Source organism: Ostrinia furnacalis, unplaced genomic scaffold (assembly GCF_004193835.3).
Source record: "Ostrinia furnacalis isolate ACB-3 unplaced genomic scaffold, ASM419383v2 OfSCF3017, whole genome shotgun sequence".
Taxonomy (NCBI): domain Eukaryota; kingdom Metazoa; phylum Arthropoda; class Insecta; order Lepidoptera; family Crambidae; genus Ostrinia; species Ostrinia furnacalis.
The window spans coordinates 13,267-34,092 of NW_021133256.1; the positions used below are offsets into that span (position 1 = coordinate 13,267).

At 39.5% G+C, this 20,826-nt stretch overlaps 1 protein-coding gene across 1 annotated transcript; it reads left to right on the forward strand.

Annotated features, from left to right (window-relative positions):
- The first annotated feature begins 1,248 nt into the window (after positions 1–1,248).
- Positions 1,249–17,401, forward strand: LOC114357025 (5-hydroxytryptamine receptor). The gene is made up of 4 exons (XM_028310439.1): positions 1,249–1,252; positions 1,389–1,522; positions 15,788–15,897; positions 16,171–17,401. Exons 1-4 carry the CDS (start codon positions 1,249–1,251, stop codon positions 17,090–17,092), a joined length of 1,170 nt encoding a protein of 389 aa, XP_028166240.1. The 3' UTR covers positions 17,093–17,401.
- Positions 17,402–20,826: the final 3,425 nt, after the last annotated feature.

The window sequence follows — 20,826 nt, forward strand, 5'->3', positions numbered from 1 at the left end:
ATTAAATAGTTTTCATAGATAATATTTGGAAAAAATATATTTATTTGCACTCTACATAATGTCCGCAGAAGTATTTATAGCTTAAAGGTGGATTTATATTTGTCTGAAGTGTTGTGATATCATAATTAGAACATAGATCTTTATGCGACATGCTGGAAGCCATCACGACACGACACAATTCTCTAGTTAAAACTCTGTTTAATGTAAATATTTGCTGTATCTAATTGAAAAAGAGGCTGACAAAGGTGTGTTTCTTCTGTCACTTCTTCTCAGCACTATCCCATAATTATGTTGCCCTGAAGTGGTGGTAGGGCAAACTTTAATTGGGACGTTTATAAGAGCCCTGGAATAGGTCCTCAGTAGGTATTAAAATTTTTGATTTGATTTGAAACTTTAGCTCTTTAGCGTACTTAATGTCCTGCACATCAAACATCATGTCAATGTCACCGCTGATCCCATGACGCTCCCATACCTCATGCGCTGACTGAGTTAAGAGCTAAACTAGCCTAGCAGTAAGGCGGTAATCACACTGCGCCGCGCTCCGCCGCGATCCGCGTGACTTCATATAAAAAATCCCGCGCGCGGACGCGTTGTCAGTGTGTTGTGCCGCGCGTGTTTTCTATACAAACTGAGGTACTTGCATACAATGATTAAATCTGTCGTCCCGTGTACCGCGGCGGAGCGCGGCGCAGTGTGATAATCGCCTAAGTGAGCGATTAGGAAGCGCGCGGAAAACAACTGACGCATGCAACGTCTCCTGACAACTGCACACGATGCAAAACGTGACGTTGGGCCGCTACAAAATGGTGCAACGTGCAATTCGTTACAGATGCACTGGCTTGGAACTTATAGACTGTTGTACCTTAACTTTATATGCCAGTTTATAGAAAGTGACGTCACGAATCTGACTTGGTTAATCGTACCGACAGCTTAACGATGCGGCTGAGAAAAAGAGTAGTTGTTTTTTAACGATTAGTTTAGGAACAAATAAACTTGATTTTATATTCGCACTAAGGCCCAGAACAGACGGTGAAACGCAACTGCAACGAAACTGCAACTTTCTGATGATTCTGATGAATAAAACTAAAAGTTTCAAACTGGTCGCGTCATGTGTGGTCTCTCAACTGACGCTATGGCAGAAACTTAGATGCAACTCAAAAGTAACTAGCAGTTGCATTTTCGTTTCAGTTGCGTTTCACCGTCTGTTCTGGGCCTAATGTATAAACTACGGTAGTTGTAGGGGTAATCATGGGTAATAATGAAAATTTGTAGTCTTACGTGCTATCGTCTACGTCTATATCCAACCCACTGAACATTAGAACATTTTCTGTCGTGAAAGATTTTAATTAGGTACAGGATTTATTAAAATAAATTGTGTTTATTCCCAGGTAACGTGTTCGTCATAGCAGCCATCATAATCGAGAGGAATCTGCAGAACGTGGCCAACTACCTGGTGGCCTCGCTAGCGGTGGCTGACCTGATGGTGGCGTGTCTCGTGATGCCCCTCGGAGCTGTCTATGAGGTAATAATCATCATCAGGAAATTTAGTCACTGCAGGGACAACACCTTCTGCAAATTACCACCACCACCCATGGTTCTTCCTGCCTCACGGCGTACGAACCGAATCTCGGGAGAGCGCGCGGGTACTTGCTCTGGGCTCTTTTCCCCGGGCGCTTTGCTTGACTCCCTACAAATTTATCTGATCCATGTCCCTTCTCATAGTCAATTCTCCCCCTTCTGGGGCTTGACACCACAAATACGGTACTTCGCGTCGGGCTGCTATCGTTGATAAATGTCATCACTTCTTCTCATAACTCTGCAAATTACCAGAAGTAAATGAAGAATTTGAACTACACTCCTAAGCTTGCCAGACGGGTCGGGACTTCCAAGTATCTGGTGGCTTCGCTGGCGGTGGCTGACCTAATGGTGGCATGCCTCGTGATGCCCCTCGGAGCTGTGTATGGGGTAATCAAAATAAAAGCTTAGTTTGAAGAGTTATGGCCATCAGAAAGGTAGCAAGAAGGCGCTGGACGCAGGCCGCTACTAACCAATCAGTATAGAACTTATTAGGGGAGGCCTATGTTCAGCAGTGGACGAGGATTTATGGTCTTATTGCTAAGTTCTAAGACATTCCCCTAGCCATATCTTCCCAGGCGTCAAAAACTAGAGTTAGCTTCTAAAGACCCAAATACCACACCTAAAGCATATTTAGTTTACTGCGAGGGACTAACGGGACTATTAGTAACTTATGCAATACAAATTACTAATATTATTTATTTTTAAATAACCAAAAGTGGAGCCCATGTGTCGATTATGACATTCTCTCTCAATAGATATTCGTTACTTTTATGAACGTAGCGTGGGCAGGCCTCCTACTAGGTGGACCGACGATCTGGTAAAGGTCGCGGGAAGAGCCTGGATGCGGGCAGCGCAGGACCGTTCATTGTGGAAAACCTTGGGGGAGGCTTTTGTCCAGCAGTGGACGTCATTTGGCTGAAACGAACGAACGAACGAACTTTTATGAAAGCAGGCAGGCACGTTGTCTGGATTGTATCTCACACACACATAGCGTTTCACTCACACTTATCAATTGCAAATAGCTAGTGACTGGTACTAAGTATCTACAGATAGCATTATGCCCCAACAGTATGACTTTTCAGGCAAAAATTAACAGGTACCAGGGGCAGGGTAAGATTACAATAAAAAAAAACTGCAATCTGCTTCTGGTTCCCCAAAAAAGTTTGCAAAAGATTTGTATAAAACCTTTATACCAGTCAGCTTTCCATGTCATTTCTAACCGTTACAATGAAGCTGAGCAAACACTGTGTGCTCAAAAAGGTTCCCTCAAGAGCTCGTTAGTTTCGCCGATGCAGCGACCTCTACCGCATTATCTCTAATTAACACGTTACTTTCCCGCATAGGGCTGTCAAACAATCGATAGGTTGGTTCTGTGTGCCTACCATGAGTTTACGTTAGGTGTGCTCGCTAGCGACTGCGTAAAAAAATGACATTTAAATGTATGACATATTGTGCAGCGCCCCTAGTGGCTACTTTCAAGAAATAAAATCTTCATAGAATTTTTTGACGTATTCGCTAGCGAGCTCACCTAACGTAAACTCATGGTAGGCACACTGATAAGTTTGTTAGTGGGAATTTCTATTGCTGTAACCACCCTGATTATCCCTATTAGGGATGTTTCCTGGGTCAAAAAGCAAGAGTTTTAATTAGTCCGTCAGTTAACTTATCAAAAAATACTCTACACGTATTTTTCACTTGTTCAAACTAATTAAAATTTAAAGAGATAAAGCGCGCCAAAGTTCATAAGAAGAGGCCCGTGATGTCAATGCGTGCATAAAAGTGCCGCACGTTGTGACCTCGTGCGGAACTTCAACGCACCATAACTATGTAATTATTTGTTAGATTGACAAATAAAAATATATGTGTCCGATATTTTTTGATATTAAACATGACGGACTAAAAAAAATTTTTTAGGAAACTACCCTATTATAATAATATAAGGATAATTCCACTTTTGATGCTATTTTCATTCAGAACTTTTCTGTAACAAGGATTGTCGTCAGTATTATCATCATTTCAGCCATAAGACGTCTACTACTGTTACTAATAGGCCTCCCCCATGATTTCCAGATTGGCCGGTTGGTAGCAGTCTGTATTTCTAGCTTTTCTGCAACCTTTATGATATCATCTATCCATCTTGTGACCCACAAATTTTTTTTATGTCTGGACAAAATAAAAACTATTATATTCTATTCACTGTAACATGGATTGTGGTTGCAACAATACAAATACTTAGGAAGACAGAACAATATTTGAGCTAGGTTTATTTTTTTCTTTGTATGAGCTGTCAAGGAGTCTGATGTAGGATAACTCAGCTTGATGTGGCCTTAAAATGTCCAACAAAAAATTATTCAAGCTAGAGCACTAGATCTTTTACTAATTTGTATTAATAATCCTTTTAAGGGCCGATTCAACCAAATTTTTATCCGAGAATAACGCCTGGTATAAGTGGCACATTGATAATTTCAGTATGGGAAATATGTCAAAACCGACGATTTGTTCTGCGATTAATATTTACTCTTGTTTGGTCGAATCCACCCTAAGTAATAGGTACAAGAGCTTTTCCTTTAAACACGAAAGCCATAGAAAAAGAAAGGCAGGATTTACTCTTTGAAACATGCATATTTATCGTTACCAGTGAAAAAACGCGCAATACAATCATAATTATTATGACAAAGTTTAAAACTTTTACAGAAATAAAAGCAAAGAACTGGCCTCACTAATTAAATTTCACCCCTGGCAACCCTGAACCGCCGTTAGAATAATTTAAAAGACAATAACCGTGACTGTTACACACCAAAGTTGTGCCGACACAGTCAGTGAAACCCAATAACAGTTATTTTACGAAAGCGACCTTCATGGTACACTGATATCCTTTTAGGTATGTTTTCTCTAAGGGTGAATACACACTGATGCATCAAAATGCATTTGTTCACATCACAGTCGCAGTAGTGGTAAAAGTCCCGGGAAGTTATTGGATGCTGGTAGCGCAGGACCGCCTTGGCATCATTGACATTATAACATAACGATATCACAAAAACCGATTCTAGTTAGAACAATATCATCTCAATCGATATACGATTAAGGTCCGATTCGAACAAACTTTTAACCGAGAATAACTCCTGGTATAACTGGCACATTGACAGTTTCAATATGGGAAATAATATGATATGTCGAAATGTCGAATAACTGACGATTTATTGTGAGATTAATATTTACTCTTATTTGGTCGAATCCACCCTGAGTTTCAGGTAATTAATTTAACGGCATAATTATTTACTAACGAGTAAAGGTTTTTGATTACCACGATATGTTATTGATGAAAATACCTTATTAAAATTGTTTCCTAGTGCTTACTTAGTTGTGCCCTGCAGATGTCTCTTCGAGACCAAACGTTGTAGTTTATCTGTCAGATAAGTTCAAAACAGGCCCTTTGTATTTCTTGTCGTAAACTAACGTCACGAGCAAATGCCAGCCAGCAAACAAAACCTCAACTAAGTACGGCAAGTGTTCGAACTTTGAGTTGCCAAGCGGTTCACATCTCGAGTGTAGACGCAGCCTTACGTTACTGCTTCGAGTATTTGTGTAACAGTTATGCGAGTACTCAAGACCTATTACAGGGAATTCTGTTACGAAATATAAACAAAGAAAGGGTATGAGAGCTTTTAGAACATAAAAGTGATTCTCGCAAGAGGAAAATGAAAGTGATACAAATAGACATTTGTACTAATGGAACGTGTCGTAAATAACAGGTAAAAGATTTTTCTAGTAAATAAACAAAAAAAAGAGTTTTCACTACTCTGAAAGGAGATTTGTGCCTCAGTCGTCAATGAAGGTAAAGAAATAGAATTTGTACCTGTTTTTTATGAAGTAAAATGTGGTGAATGTACTTTTATTATGCCCTTTGCAGCCACACCTCTCAGTTAGGAGTTGAGTTATTGAAGACATTGCTCACATTTGCTGTCAGTTTCAGTTTCATTATACGATATGATAGCCAGTTTGACGATAACAGCCTTCATGAGTCGCTCTTCCCTCACTAGCAATCGACTAAATGGCTTATTGATAAATTAGCGACACGCCTCTGCTTCGCACAGGTACAATGTATTATACAGAAACCTTCCTCTTGAATCACTCTTTAATAAAAAATCCTCATCAAAATCCGTTGCGTAGTTTTAAACATCTAAGCATACATAGGGTCTGAGCGACTTTGTTTTATATTAGGTAAGTAATGTCGCAAACTTTGAGGACAATATCTCAGTTATGGACAATCTGTCAAGTACTTCTAGACAATACCTTTTTTACATGAATAATAATTTGTAATAAATATAAATTACTAATAGTCCCGTTGGAAGACGTAGCGTGGGCAGGCCTCCCACTAGGTGGACCGACGATCTGGTGAAGGTCGCGGGAGGTACCTGGATGCAAGCGGCGCAGGACCGGTCTTTGTGGAAATCCTTGGGGGAGGCCTTTGTCCAGCAGTGGACGTCTTTCGGCTGAAACGTACGAACGAACGAATAGTCCCGTTAACCCCTCGTAGTAAGCTAAATAATATGCTTGTGTCACGAGTGGGCTCTCTACAATAGTCCAGCGACAGCGGGATTCGAACCCACGTTCCTTGGATCTCGATTCGGCCAATCCGACACCGACACTGTTGGGCTATTGTCGCTTCAATATTATAGAGCAATTTAAAAAAATCCTCATCAGCCAGATTCCGTACCAACCCCTTGCCAGACAATCATTTAGGGTAGCTGCCGGTCCAACGTTCTTGCATGCGCTGACAAACATTTATTATCATCATTACATCTCAGCCATAGGACGTTCACTGCTGAACATAGGCCTCCCCCAATGCTTTCATGTTGCCAGGTTGGTGGCGGCCCGCCAAACTGTCAACTGTTATAAAATAACGTAGATCTGGCGTTCACTAGCTCTTAGTCCATTACAACAAAAATGTCAGTTTGTTCTGCTGCTTTGGTCTCACCCAAAGATACATAATTATTTCCACCATTAAATATAAACTTCAGCGAACGGCACGGCCATCGCTTTAAACTAGTGTATAACCAAAACAACTGGGTGTTTGTTCACAAGGTTTGTGTTGATACAGTCGACCCCATTAATATTGTAATGTTGCAATTACCAAAATAATGATATGTTGCTCTTTCATTTAATTGATCAGAAATGTGAAATGGTCGCATAAATTAAGGAAGTTCATGATTTATTAAAGTCTATAATTGCNAACTGGCCTCACTAATTAAATTTCACCCCTGGCAACCCTGAACCGCCGTTAGAATAATTTAAAAGACAGTAACCGTGACTGTTACACACCTAAGTTGTGCCGACACAGTCAGTGAAACCCAATAACAGTTATTTTACGAAGCGACCTTCATGGAACGCTGATATCCTTTTAGCTATGTTTTCTCTAAGGGTGAATACACACTGATGCATCTAAATGCATTTTTTCACATAGGTACATCCTAGTCGCAGTAGTGGTAAAAGTCCCGGGAAGTAACTGGATGCGGGTAGCGTATGACCAGTCGTTATGGAAATACTTGGGAGAGGCCTTTGTCCAGCAGTGGACGTCATTTGGCTGAAACGTATGAACGAACAAATGAAGTCACGTTTATATGTATTTGAGTAGGTATTACAAACTTATTGTCGCTCGTTATTATGTAACACATTGGCATAACGATATCACAAACACCGATTCTACATTGTTAGATTAATATCATCTCAATCGATATACGATTAAGTTTCAAATAATTAATTTAACATAATTACTATCTAACGAGTAAAGGTTTTTGATTACCAGTGACGTTATCTTCCAGTCGTGCTAAGATGGGCGCCACGATATCTTATTGATGAAAATACCTAGTTAAAATTGTTTCCTAGTGCTTACTTAGTTGTGCCCTACAGATGTCTCTTTGAGACCAAACGTTGAAGTTTATCTGTCAGATAAGTTCAAAACAGGCCCTTTGTATTTCTTGTCGTAAACTAACGCCACGAGCAAATGCCAGTCAGCAAACAAAACCTCAACTAAGTTCGCGCTACACGGCAAGTGTTCGAACTTTGAGTTGTTTCACATCTCAAGTGTAGACGCAGCCTTACGTTACTGCTTCGAGTATTTGTGTAACAGTTATGCGAGTACTCAAGACCTATTACAGGGAATTCTGTTACGAAATATAAACAAAGAAAGGGTATGAGAGCTTTTAGAACATAAAAGTGATTCTCGCAAGAGGAAAATGAAAGTGATACAAATAGACATTTGTACTAATGGAACGTGTCGTAAATAACAGGTAAAAGATTTTTCTAGTAAATAAACAAAAAAAAGAGTTTTCACTACTCTGAAGGGATTGGTGCCTCAGTCGTCAATGAAGATCAAGAAATAGAATTTGTACCGGTTTTTATGAAGTAAAATGTGGTGAATGTACTTTTATTATACCCTTTACAGACACCGCTCAGTTAGGAGTTGAGTTATTGAAGACATTGCTCACATTTGTTGTCATCTTCAGTTTAATTATACGATATAATAGCCAGTTTGACGATTTAAACAGCCTTCGTGAATCGCTCTCCCCTCACTAGCAATCGACTAAATGACTTATTGATAAATTAGCGACACGCCCCTGCTTCACACAGGTACAAGTAAGTATTATACATAAAAAGCTTCCTCTTGAATCACTCTATCTAATAAAAAACCTTATCAAAATCCGTTGCGTAGTTTTAAACATCTAAGCATACATAGGTCAGAGCGACTTTGTTTTATATTAGGTAAGTAATGTCGCAAACTTTGAGGACAATATCTCAGTTATGGACAGTCTGTCTAGTACTTCTAGACAATACCTTTTTTACATGAATAATAATTTGTAATAAATATAAATTACTAATAGTCCCGTTGGAAGACGTAGCGTGGGCAGGCCTCCCACTAGGTGGACCGACGATCTGGTGAAGGTCGCGGGGGGTACCTGGATGCAAGCGGCGCAGGACCGGTCTTTGTGGAAATCCTTGGGGGAGGCCTTTGTCCAGCAGTGGACGTCTTTCGGCTGAAACGTACGAACGAACGAATGAATAGTCCCGTTAACCCCTCGTAGTAAGCTAAATAATATGCTTGTGTCACGAGTGGCTTCACCTCAATCGTCCAGCGGCAGCGGGATTCGAACCCACGTTCCTTGGATCTCGATTCGAGTCCCATACATGTTTTCGAAAACCATTTTACCAACTGACAGATCCCATGGATTTTTTTCACTTTTATAATATTCACCGAATGAACTGTAGACCAATGCACGTTTGACCAACGCATCGTTTGAGTTTTTAGCAGTTCACCGAATGAATATTCGACCGTAAAACCATTTCTTACTCCTCTTTTGACCGCAAAAATCATTGATCAAGTCTCACCAAAAGATACACAATTATTTCTACCATTAAATATAAACTTCAGCGAACGGCACGGCCATCGCTTTAAACTAGTGTATAACCAAAACAACTGGGTGTTTGTTCACAAGGTTTGTCTTGATACAGTCGGCCCCATTACTTACTGTATTGTTGCAATTGCCATAAAAATGATATATTGCTCTTTCTTTGTAATTGATCAGAAATGTGAAATGGTCTCATACATTAAGGAAGTTCATGATTTATTGAAGTCAATAATTGCCAGTTTGAAAATGTCCCTATAAGTAAGTCCCAATTTACTGAAGTAAATTAAACCTGGTGGAAGATGTTATTTTGTTAAATATTTATGACTCAACCTTACTGACGTCTCATAAATATTGTAAAAGGGCAGCGTTTTGTAAATTGAATTGAATATTTGGAGCTTTTATATTTGGGTCTTGTTAATTTTGCATTTTGCTGATAGCAAGCTGTTTATGTTTTATGTAGCCTTCGTATCAAAATACCACTTATTAATAAAAGTTAAACGAGTATTAAACACAGCTTCAAAATGACCTTTCGTGTAAAATATCATTTTGGACTGCTATTCGACGCGTCTGCAACTTTTATTAAGAATCGAGTTAAAATTGAAACTAGAACAGATACTTGGCTATCATATCCGAGTCTGACTGTACCGCCCAACTTAATTTAGCAGTCTATATTTCTGTTCCAACAGCCGCCGAGCGTACGTTTGCTCAACTAACTATTATACAGTTAACGCGAAATGTAAATCTTTGCAAGTTATGACTGTATAGCTCTGACGTCATTGCAGGTGATCCGTCTATTGTTTTATTGAATTCGCTACAAAGCACAATTACGAAAGAAAAATAATACATAATCTAAAATATTCCAAGTATAAAAATCACTCAGCGTTTGTCAGGCGTAGTACTTACAGTCACGCATACTGCAATACTTCGGTCATGTCCTAAGGCGGGATTTAACAACTCCATAGAGCGACTGATCGTCCAAAGAAAAGTCGAAGAAACCCGATCGCGCAGGTCACCTATGCGCTGGACCGACCAAGTGAAATCAGCAGTGGGAGACGGCGTATGTGACTGCACCGGACAGTCTGCCAACCAGAGAGAGATGGCGGGAGATCGTGCGAAGAGTTGTATCCACCTCTACAACCGATGTGAACAACTCCTCAACGTCACCACGACCGCTCTGCCAAGAACGAAACGAATAGGAAGAAGATAAAATAACCTGACCGCTCTAAGAATTTGCCAGGACGTTGTCCTCTCTACAGTGCAGCAACCAACAATGTAGTTCAAAAGTATAGTTTTTAGAACTTCGTGATAACACACACATAACGACTTCTTAAAATTAATTCATTTTTCACTGTCTCACATAATGCGTATTATTTTATTTTTAAAAATTAAAGTGTTTTTCCAACAACTTTACAGTTCATATTGTGGTTAGTAAACAAAACACCTTAAATGCTAATGTTAGTAATCGTTATCGAGTAGATAATAAATCGAATTTACATAATTACTTTGAAGGTGAGATTTAATTTATTAATTAACGTTTAATTACGCTCCCGAACAGCAAATCAATCAATTACTAAACAATAGTTAACTCATTAACAACAACAATAATTTAATAGTAGCGATTAAACTCTCAACTTAGCTGAAGGTGATAATTGTGAGACAAAAAATTATGACGTCATCGTAATTGATAGAGAATTGTTTATTAGAATAAAAAAATACTTAGCAAATATTTATTCAGCACTAAAAATAAAGACAAGTGCATGGACCTATAAAAAAAGTCGGACGGAGTCTCATCAACAAAATACTGTGACATTAGGATACACCAGCTTGCCTGTACGTACAGGCCGGCACGCACACATTCACACCCTGTTACACCACTTCGAGAGCAAACTTCACACAGTTGACACATTTAAGCAGCGAAAAAACAACACGAATACGACATGTCTTGTGTGATGNAAGTAGATAATAAATCGAATTTACATAATTACTTTGAAGGTGAGATTTAATTTATTAATTTACGTTTAATTACGCTTCCGAACAGCAAATCAATCAATTACTAAACAACAGTTAAGTCATTAACAACAACAATAATTTAATAGTAGCGATTAAACTGTCAACTTAGCCGTTAAGGTGATAATTGTGAGACAAAAAATGACGTCATCGTAATTGATAGAGAATTGTTTATTAGAATAAAAAAATACTTAGCAAACATATATTCAGCACTAAAAATAAAGACAAGTGCCTAAAGGCACAGCTAAAGGTGCAATAAGCTTGACGTGCTGTCGACGTTAAGACAGCCCGTCTCAGCTTTAAGTTATATAGCAGACTTATCAACTCGGAAAGGGATAAACACCGTATTGCCGTGGTATTTCGGCCTTTCGCGAGATGTCATCGCCTTTCGCTGAGGCAAGTGTGCGTTGCAGTATGTAGTTTCATACAAAGAATACTTACTGACCGCCTCGAGTTGATACGGTTACGATCCCTTTCCGGGTAGAAAAGTGTACTACGTCCTTTATTCATTCATTTCACCCAGACAACATAAAGATTGTATAAGTGTAATGTATTATTTTCGTATAAAAATAGGTTTCCAATTAATTAAATTCACAATACTTTCCCATAGCACTAATAAACTATTTAAGTTATTTACCTGAATAATAGACCATTGTAGAGCAGGTGGAGTGGAAAGCCTTAGCTTGTCTGCTAGTAGTTTTCTCTTAGAGCCAAAGCACACGGTGCGTTGCGACGGCAGCGCGGCGCCCAGCAGGCTGAGTGTGATTTACATCAAATGTCCTCACTAGTGAGCGCGTAAAAAAATGTTGCTAAATGTATGGCGGATTGTACTGTGCCTCTAGCGGATATTTTCAAGAACTAAAATCTTTATAGATTTTTTAAATGCGCTAGTGAGCGCACTAGTGAGTGACGAATTTTATTGTAAACTCACACTAAGCCCTCAGAGCAGTGTCGCTGCGTCTTAGGTCTTGTTCCCACGGAAATATCCCGCGCAGGAACAGTTTTTTGCAGCATCCCGTTTAGTAGTACATATATACGTGTTTTAATATTAACGTTCACACGAACCATCAGGTGAGATACAGGCCAAGGGCTTCCTCGTTGTGGATAAAAAAAAACATCCCGTTTGCAGTGTCCCGCAAAGACCGATCGATTCGTATTTGTTATTCGAGTAAATATGTGTTCATCCGACAGTCCAGTTTTGTGGGATAAAGTAATGTGGAAACGAGCCCTTAGACCGTTTTCACATTTAGGCAACTTTAGCAGCGTGACAAACGCGCTACAGATGCGCTGAATTGCATACTAAATGACAACGGATGCTTGCCTTCACATTGTAAAAACGCCACTGCCGCGCTACTGTCGCCCTAATGTGAAAGCGGTCTTACATAGATTCTGTGGCGGTCAGATGAGCGGTACAGCGCCGCGTCGCGCGAAACGGCGAAATCTTAGCGGTGCGGCGCCGCAACGCGTCGTGTGCTTAGGCTCTTAGTGAATATGGCTCTAAGATAGAGCTACTGGAGTGTATAGCACTACATCTCCATATTTACATAAACAGATCACCGGCTGAGGCAGTGACGTGTGCGCGGGACTCTGATATATTGCGAATCTGAGTGGGGCACACACAAAATAGAATAGACACCCCATAGCTAAAGGAAAGATAATATTAAAATTAAAATTGTCAGTTTTGTACTTAAAGTAGATAAATGTTCTTAATTCTTAAAATATTATCCCACAACTTTAAAATAAATCAAAAGTTTTTCTTAGAAACTTTCATTTAATTAAACATTCTTCTAAGGTAGGTAATAGGTATGTCACTATAAACCTTCAAAATGTGGACGTGAATCTTATTAGATTCATGGTATTCCATGTAACTGTACAAACATTATGTACCAGCTACTAGTCACGTGTTACTCAATAGATATTATAATTCCACATTATTTTGTCAATTTTTAGAAATGTAACTTCCAAGTTGAAAAAAAATGGTCTTCCTATAACCTGAGCTACTTCATACCATTTTCTTGTCGCATATTTTGAATAAATTTACTCAATTTACATAAATTAAGTACGTGCTAATAACATTGGCGGAACAGTTTGCTCTCGTGGCGAAAAAACACAAGTTCATCGCGATCAACAAAAGAAGAAGAAATAAATCTGTGCTGGCTTCAACCTCATTCAGGCAATACACAAGACAGACAATCCAATTTGTTCATGACATGGCCGCACTCCCCAGGCTGTGGTCGCGACAAACAGATGACATGAAGTAACGCTTTGATTCATTAGCGTTAATAAGAGCCATGGAACAATCTAATTATGGCTGTGGGTGATATAAGCGATGATTGAATGGCCCATCTGATACGTTTGTTGTGTTCGCAAGTGAATAAATAAGGGAGAATATATTTTTTGTTCCAGTTGAAACTTCATTACAGTCATAGAAAGTCCACTTCTGAATGTAGGCCTCTCATTAGCACTTGTAGAAACTTAATACGTCCACGTATTTATTATAGATATTGATTCGTTCGTTCGTTTCAGCCAAATGACTACTATTGGACAAAGACCAAGGATTTCCCTAGCCAAAATAATAATAAAAAGGCGCACCACCAACTTTTAGTTGGCCGATAGTTGGACCCGATTTTATTTTTTATGAAGAATCGGCCGATACCAAATCGTTGTAATGTGCGCACTTCCATACATGCCCATACTGATTAACTGCCCGACTAAACTATAGGCCCATGAAAAATCGGTGGTCTGCGCCTAGGCTTAACAGCATCCAGGTTCTTCCCGCGACCTTCACCAGATCATCGGTCTACCTATTGGCAGGCCTGCCCACACTAGGTCTTCCGTCTCGTGATCGCCTCTCAAAAACTTTTCTGCCCTTACGACAAATTACTATTCTTTATATTAAATAAAGATGGTTGACTTGACAGAATACTCGTTTAATTATAAATTAAAATGAAATAACCAAATTGTCTTGTGTTTATTGCAATCTTTGATTTCGGCTAGTAAAATTATTCAGCAGCAAAATAACCCAGCCTTGCTAGCATAATTGCCCACACTCTACCCTGAAACACTTCACAAAAAACTACACCAATCAATTCTCACCTTTTGCCGTGACCTTGCCCAATTAGACCAATTGGACCACTCAGCAATAACAATAGTACAACTTAAAAGGTTTCTGTATTTATTTACCTTTATTTTTTCTGGTTTGGCATAAAAGAGCGGGCTTCAGCAGGTGCAGTCCGTAATAAACCTTCCAAAGAGAGAGAGAGGCATCATCAGCTCTCCAGTCTAATATGTAAGAGTATCGTTCGTTCGTTCGTTTCAGCCGAAAGACGTCCACTGCTGGACATAGGCCTCCCCCAAGGATTTCCACAAAGACCGGTCCTGCGCCGCTCGCATCCAAGCACCTCCCGCGACCTTCATCAGATCGTCGGTCCACCTAGAAGGAGGCCTGCCCACACTACGTCTTCCGGCTCGTGGTCGCCACTCAAGAACTTTCCTGCCCCAGCGGCTATCTGTGCCCCGCCCACTGCCACTTGATTTTAGCGATTCTGTGGGCTATGTCAGTCACTCTCTCCGTGGTTCTCCTACGGATCTCCTCATTTCTAATTCGATCACGCAGGGAAACTCTGAGCATAGCACGCTCCATCGCCCTTTGGGTGACCTCGAGCCTTCTTTTAGGCCCATAGTATGCAAGAGTATGTTGTTGCTTATTTGAATGAATAAATAAAGGTTTATTTGGCAAAATACCTATATTTGTTAATGAAAAGTGAGACCAAATTATGGTCTCATTTCTCACGCTGAAACAATTGAAGTTATCTCTCTCTTTCTCTGTCTGTCCTTCTTTTATCTTGTGGGTTGTCGTGTAGTTCCAGGAGAGTAGAATCTCCCACTCATACCGTGGCTATCTTAAAAAAGTTGTGGTAAATTACAGGGGTCTTACTATTGAATCTTCAATAGTAATCACCATCATCATCATCATTTCAGCCGCAGGACGTCCACTGCTGAACATAAGCCTCCCCCAATGATTTCCGCATCACCCGGTTGGTAGCGGCTTGCATCCAGCGCCTTACTGCTACCTTTATGAGGTCGTCGGTGCCACCTTGTGGTTGGACATCCCATGCTGCGTCTATAGTAATATTTTTAATGAATTATCCTACTTTTCCTTTTCCTTTTATGTTTTGATAAGGTGTTTTGTAACTGGCTTTCGTCACGCGATGTAAGCAGGCTAAAATGGACTATTTGCCATTTAGATGTATGTAACAGATTGTTGGTAAGATTGTACTTAATTATAACACTTTCGCTCTGGGCTTTTATTTATGGTGTAGGTAATTATGTGATAACACCAAGCTTCTGTGTAATTATTTATAATGAACATGTTTATCCGTACCAGACATGTTTTGACGTAAGAATAGCTTTTCTAAATTGTACTATTAAAACTTTTGTAATACCTTACATGATTGACGATTACACGTCAGTTTTGAAATACGATAAAAAGCATTTATGTGCTTGTGCTGCAAGCGATATGCAAATATGCGGGCCACTACTGCATCACAAACTACATAATGTTTTTCTTATTATCCAAACATTGGGAAATAATAAATATTTAATTATTTATTTTTGATATCTAAGAGTTGTGAACTTGTGACGATTTAAATATTGTTTTAGCACACAGTGTAACTGTTACGTCTTATTGCTCCAATTACGTCTGCCTCAAGGTAACGTTTGTGACCTCATTGTCATAAACGCTGTAACAAGTTACAGATTTGACTAACGTACTAACGGATTGCATTTGTTAACAGGTCAGCCAGGGCTGGATCCTGGGGCCGGAACTCTGTGATATGTGGACTTCCAGCGACGTTCTTTGCAGCTCCGCTTCTATTCTCCACCTCGTCGCTATCGCTACTGATAGGTAATTCTTTATTAACTTATTACATCAATCAATATCATTAGGTTACTCTATTCCAAAGTCAACAGTCTGTTTTTCTTTAACATGCATGTTGATCAATTGTCGTATTTATGTTCTGCATAATATGGGATTTCTACAAGAGTCATCCTCTTAGAGACTTAGATCAATAACTTCATTATTGCGATGTTTTGTTCAAACTTTATCAAATTGTATAAAACTTTAATGAGATTTGAAATAAAAAACACGAAAAAACTGAAACCATACTTTTCTGTACAGGTATTGGGCTGTGACAGATGTGGACTACATCCACATACGTAACGAGAGACGAATCTTCACGATGATCTTCCTAGTGTGGGGGGCGGCGCTGGTGGTGTCCCTCGCGCCACAGCTGGGCTGGAAGGACCCCGACTACCTCGCCAGGATCACCCAGCAGCAGAAGTGCCTCGTCAGCCAAGATCTGGCGTACCAGATCTTCGCTACTTGCTCCACGTTCTACGTCCCCCTCGCCGTCATCCTTATCCTCTACTGGAAAATATTCCAAACAGCCCGAAGACGCATCCGAAGGAGAAGAGAACCACCTCCACCCAGACCAACCTCCGCAGACGGTGCCCCACCTTCAGGAAGACCTGTCCAATCAGCCAGAGACAGGAGATTCGTCAAGAAACGCTTCCTGAACCTCAAAAAGTGCAACCAACGCACCAGAGCAGAAACCTTAGCGGCGGCTCTGCTCCTCACCGAAGGACAGAGCACCTCCACGGTCGACACCTTGGACGAGGAGCCCAGAACCACTGCGTTCACCGTCAACGAAAAGGCCCCGGCAAGTGTGTCGCCAGAAAAGTCTTCCTCGACCGTTACGAATGGGTCGAAACAGGAGCGGGCTATCGTACCCGCTCCCACGCATAGAGAGAAGAAGGAGTCTTTGGAAGCAAAGAGAGAGAGAAAGGCAGCGAAGACGCTGGCGATCATAACGGGGGCGTTCGTGTTCTGCTGGCTGCCGTTCTTCATAATGGCGTTGATAATGCCGATCTGCCAGACGTGTGTGATCAGCGACTACTTAGCGAGTTTCTTCCTGTGGCTCGGCTACTTCAACTCGACGCTGAACCCCGTCATCTACACGATATTCAGCCCTGACTTCCGCCAGGCGTTCGCGCGGATCCTCTTCGGCACGCATCGGCGCGGGCGCAATAAAAAATTCTAACGAAAATGTCCCTACTATGTATATAATTGAGTCAAATACGACTACGGACTATGTTATTCTCCTACTTGTATAATATTTCAAAGCTTTCTGTATGTTATACATACTTATCGTTAGTAGTGAGTGTAAATACGTTAAGACGGAGGTTTGTAAATAATATTATAAAGGTATATACATTATAGATGACGTTGAGAATTGTTTTTTTACGCGTTATAGTCTATGCAGCCGCGTTGGCGTCGCCCGAGAGTCCGGGGCGGCCCCCTCGCCAGCTCTTATGTTGTTTCAAGTGACATTACGAAATAAATATTAAAATTATATCAGAATTAAATTTACTGTATCATTTTAATCCTTGGTGTTTTACTTTTCTCAAACTGTGGTGAAAAAGTATGAAATTAGTGTAAAATACATTTTAGCCTATTTTTTTTTATTTGCAATATAAAAAAATTGTTCAAAGCTCAAAATTGAATCTGGTCATGATGTTACATTATGAGTACATTTGATTCTTGTGATGTTACATTGAGTACATTTACATGCTTTCAATGTGGAAGCACATTAAGATAAAATTTTATGGCTTTTACATCCTACCGTAGGGCACAGATGAAGAACATTATCGTAAAAAAGTTTGTATCACTGGCTGGCACAAAGTAATCGACAACAGTCAGTCATTAAACAAAAAAGAAAAAAAATCAAGTTATTGACGTTTTCTATTAAAGAGAAGTAAACACACATAAATTAATCTCATCTGTTCTAACTAGGGATTGCAATCCAGCGGCGTTTTCAATCCAGCTGGATTCTTGCTGGACTGACCTGAATCTAGCTGGATCCAGCGCGGATCCAGCAAAATGTGGAACGCAAATAAAGAGACGAGATTTTTAAGACTTTTTTATTATGTAGCTAGTTTTCCGCCCACGGCTTCACCCGCGTGAATAAAGGGCTGTTTTTAGGGTTTTCCCGGAAATTATTCGAATTTTTCTCACCGTAAAAACCATCCTTGAACTTCAACGAACATTTAAAAAAAAATTGGTCCAGGCGTTGTTGAGTTGCTTGCTTGCACATTTTACTTCTTACGATAATTTATGAAATACGGCTAATCAGTAGAAAATAGAAGTATATAAGTCTAACAAATCCTTTTAAAATTAACTACGAAAAGGACCGTAATTTAATCTGCAATCTATCTTTTGTATCAATAGAAGTTACGAATCCGAAATATTCGTCTGCGATAATTAGGCAGTTTAAAATCTGACGACATGAGTCTGACCATTTCTTTTTTTGAATCCTCTGGAAGTAAATGAGCTGGCTGCTGAGAATGCCCTTTCGGCCTCTACACTGGTCGGTTTTAGGGTCATTACCTAAATAGTCATACACCATAGAAAAATGTTCACCACGCACTCCTTCGGTCTCATAAACGCTCATTTCTTTTCAAGACCTTTTCGTAATCTAATTGACCACTTGGCTTTGGCTTTTGTTTATTAAAGTTCTACTTCTCTCTTATAAGTTGCATCTCAAGCTCTTGCTCTAAAGTCATTTTCACGAGTTCTGCGTCATCATTTAGACCATTCTCTTCTAACTCCATGTTTTTGGCAAAGGAAAATAGACAATTTTTTTGCTGCTTCTTCATACTTTTTTGGATTTTTCAAGCACACAAACGTACCAGTAACTTCGGAGAGGCGCCGTTCACCGCACACTTCAATAGAACGGCAACGGCGTTTTGAAAATGGTGGCAATTCGAAACTAAGCAATAGAAATTTATATGTTTGCGGATCCGCATCGCTGGATCCAGCACTGTATGCTGGATCCAGCATGTTTAAAAAGGCGCTGGATCCAGCTGGATTGCTGTATGCTGGATCCAGCAATTGCAATCCCTAGTTCTAACAATAACAAAAAATTCAGCTTAAATTTTGCCTTAATACCTTTTGCAATGCAAATGAAGGCCTTGATTCGTGAAAAATAACTAGATTCAATAGCAAACTCGAGGTCAACAAAACGATGTTGGTTTACAAAACTTTTTAATAAAATCCGGGCAACATTTAATAAATCACTTGTGCGATTTGGGACGAAATTTATCTCCAAGCAAAAAGCATTTTAGTCAACGTAAATAATATTGTATCTTCAAAAAAAAGATAAAAGGAAGTGCAATATTCTTAGTAAGTTGTTTAGAAGGGTGTATAGAGGATATGTGAAGAAAACATGAGGACAAATCATGGAAAAATCGCAAAAGCTTCTCACAAAAGTGTAATAAAAAGAACTGCTATGATTGTAGGTATCTATCTTAAGTAGATACGCGCCAACAAAAGTTGCATTTTTTGTAATAATTGATACAAATAACATTGACGTAATTCTGTAGCAGTATCCTATACCTAAGGCTGAGTTGCACCATCTAACTATACAGGGTGTTAGGTAAATGGGTATATGAGCCGACACCTAGCCCATATTAACATGGTCATATAAATGGTATGATGAAGTCAGAAAATTGATATCTTCATTTTAATTATTTTAATTTTCATACAAATCGGATTTTATAAAATTTATTTAGTATGAAAATTTAAAAAAATTAAATGATGATATCAAATTTCTGACTTCACCATACCATTTATATGCCCTTGTTAACATGGGCTAGTGTCGGCTCATATACCCATTTACCTAACACCCTGTATATCTAACCAAAACCGGTGTTTTTGTTTGGGGTTTGAGACTTTTGACGTGTGTTAAAGTTAATTTAAGATAGTGCAACCCAGCCTTAGTGGTTTGAGTAAACCTCTCTTTCTTTTTTACCCGACTGCGCCAGAAGGAGGGTTAGGTTTTTAAGAGTAGGCGCACACCGTTGATTTTTCGTCGGCCGATAGTTTAGTCGGACAGTTGATCAGTATGGGCATGTATGGGAGTGCGCACACTACGCCGATTCGATTTGGCCGATTCTTCATACAATTTAAAATCGGGCACAACTATCGGCCAACTACAAATCAACGGTGTGCGCCTACTCTTAACCTATTATTTTAACAATATTGCCACTTTCTATTAGCGAGACTATATCGACACGATATTTATTTAGCGGTGTGACTTTTCCCATTTTATTTCGTCCCTCGAATGGGTTGAGTCAATAAAATATACAAAACAATATTCAGATGTGTCAGGAAGAAAATTGAGTCATGTGAATATGTTTATTTATACAGATCCCTTATCGCAACTCTATGTAAACAAGTTTCGGGCAAAGGGCCCGCGACTTTTTTCATTCAATCAGGAATCTTTGATTAGACGTAGTTAAACTATTTTTTTATTTGAAAGGAAAGAAAAAGCTGTCTGTGAGACAAATACAAGTCATTCAGATAAAAGTTTCAGTAGCAGGTGTTTCTATAATGTGAAAAATGCAAAAAAAACTAAATAATTTAGCATTCGACAAAACCAAGATGAACAACAATGATGAACAAATGTCTACTATTCCAAAGTCCAATCAAAGAATGCTATTTTTAAAACTACTCGTATTTAATTTAAACTTTAGCCTGAGTTTAGTCAGTGAAAATGACTCATTGTCAATGTAAATAATCATCATCATCATTTCAGCCACAGGATATGAAAACCATTGGGGGAAGCCTATGTTCAGCAATGGACGTCAATTTCGTTCGTTCGTTTCCACAGATATGGATTAGAGTAGATACAGCAAGTTGATCGTCAAAGCGTGCCATTCCGATATGTCNATGAGCATTGAGGGAGGCCTATGTTCAGCAGTGGACGTCCTATGG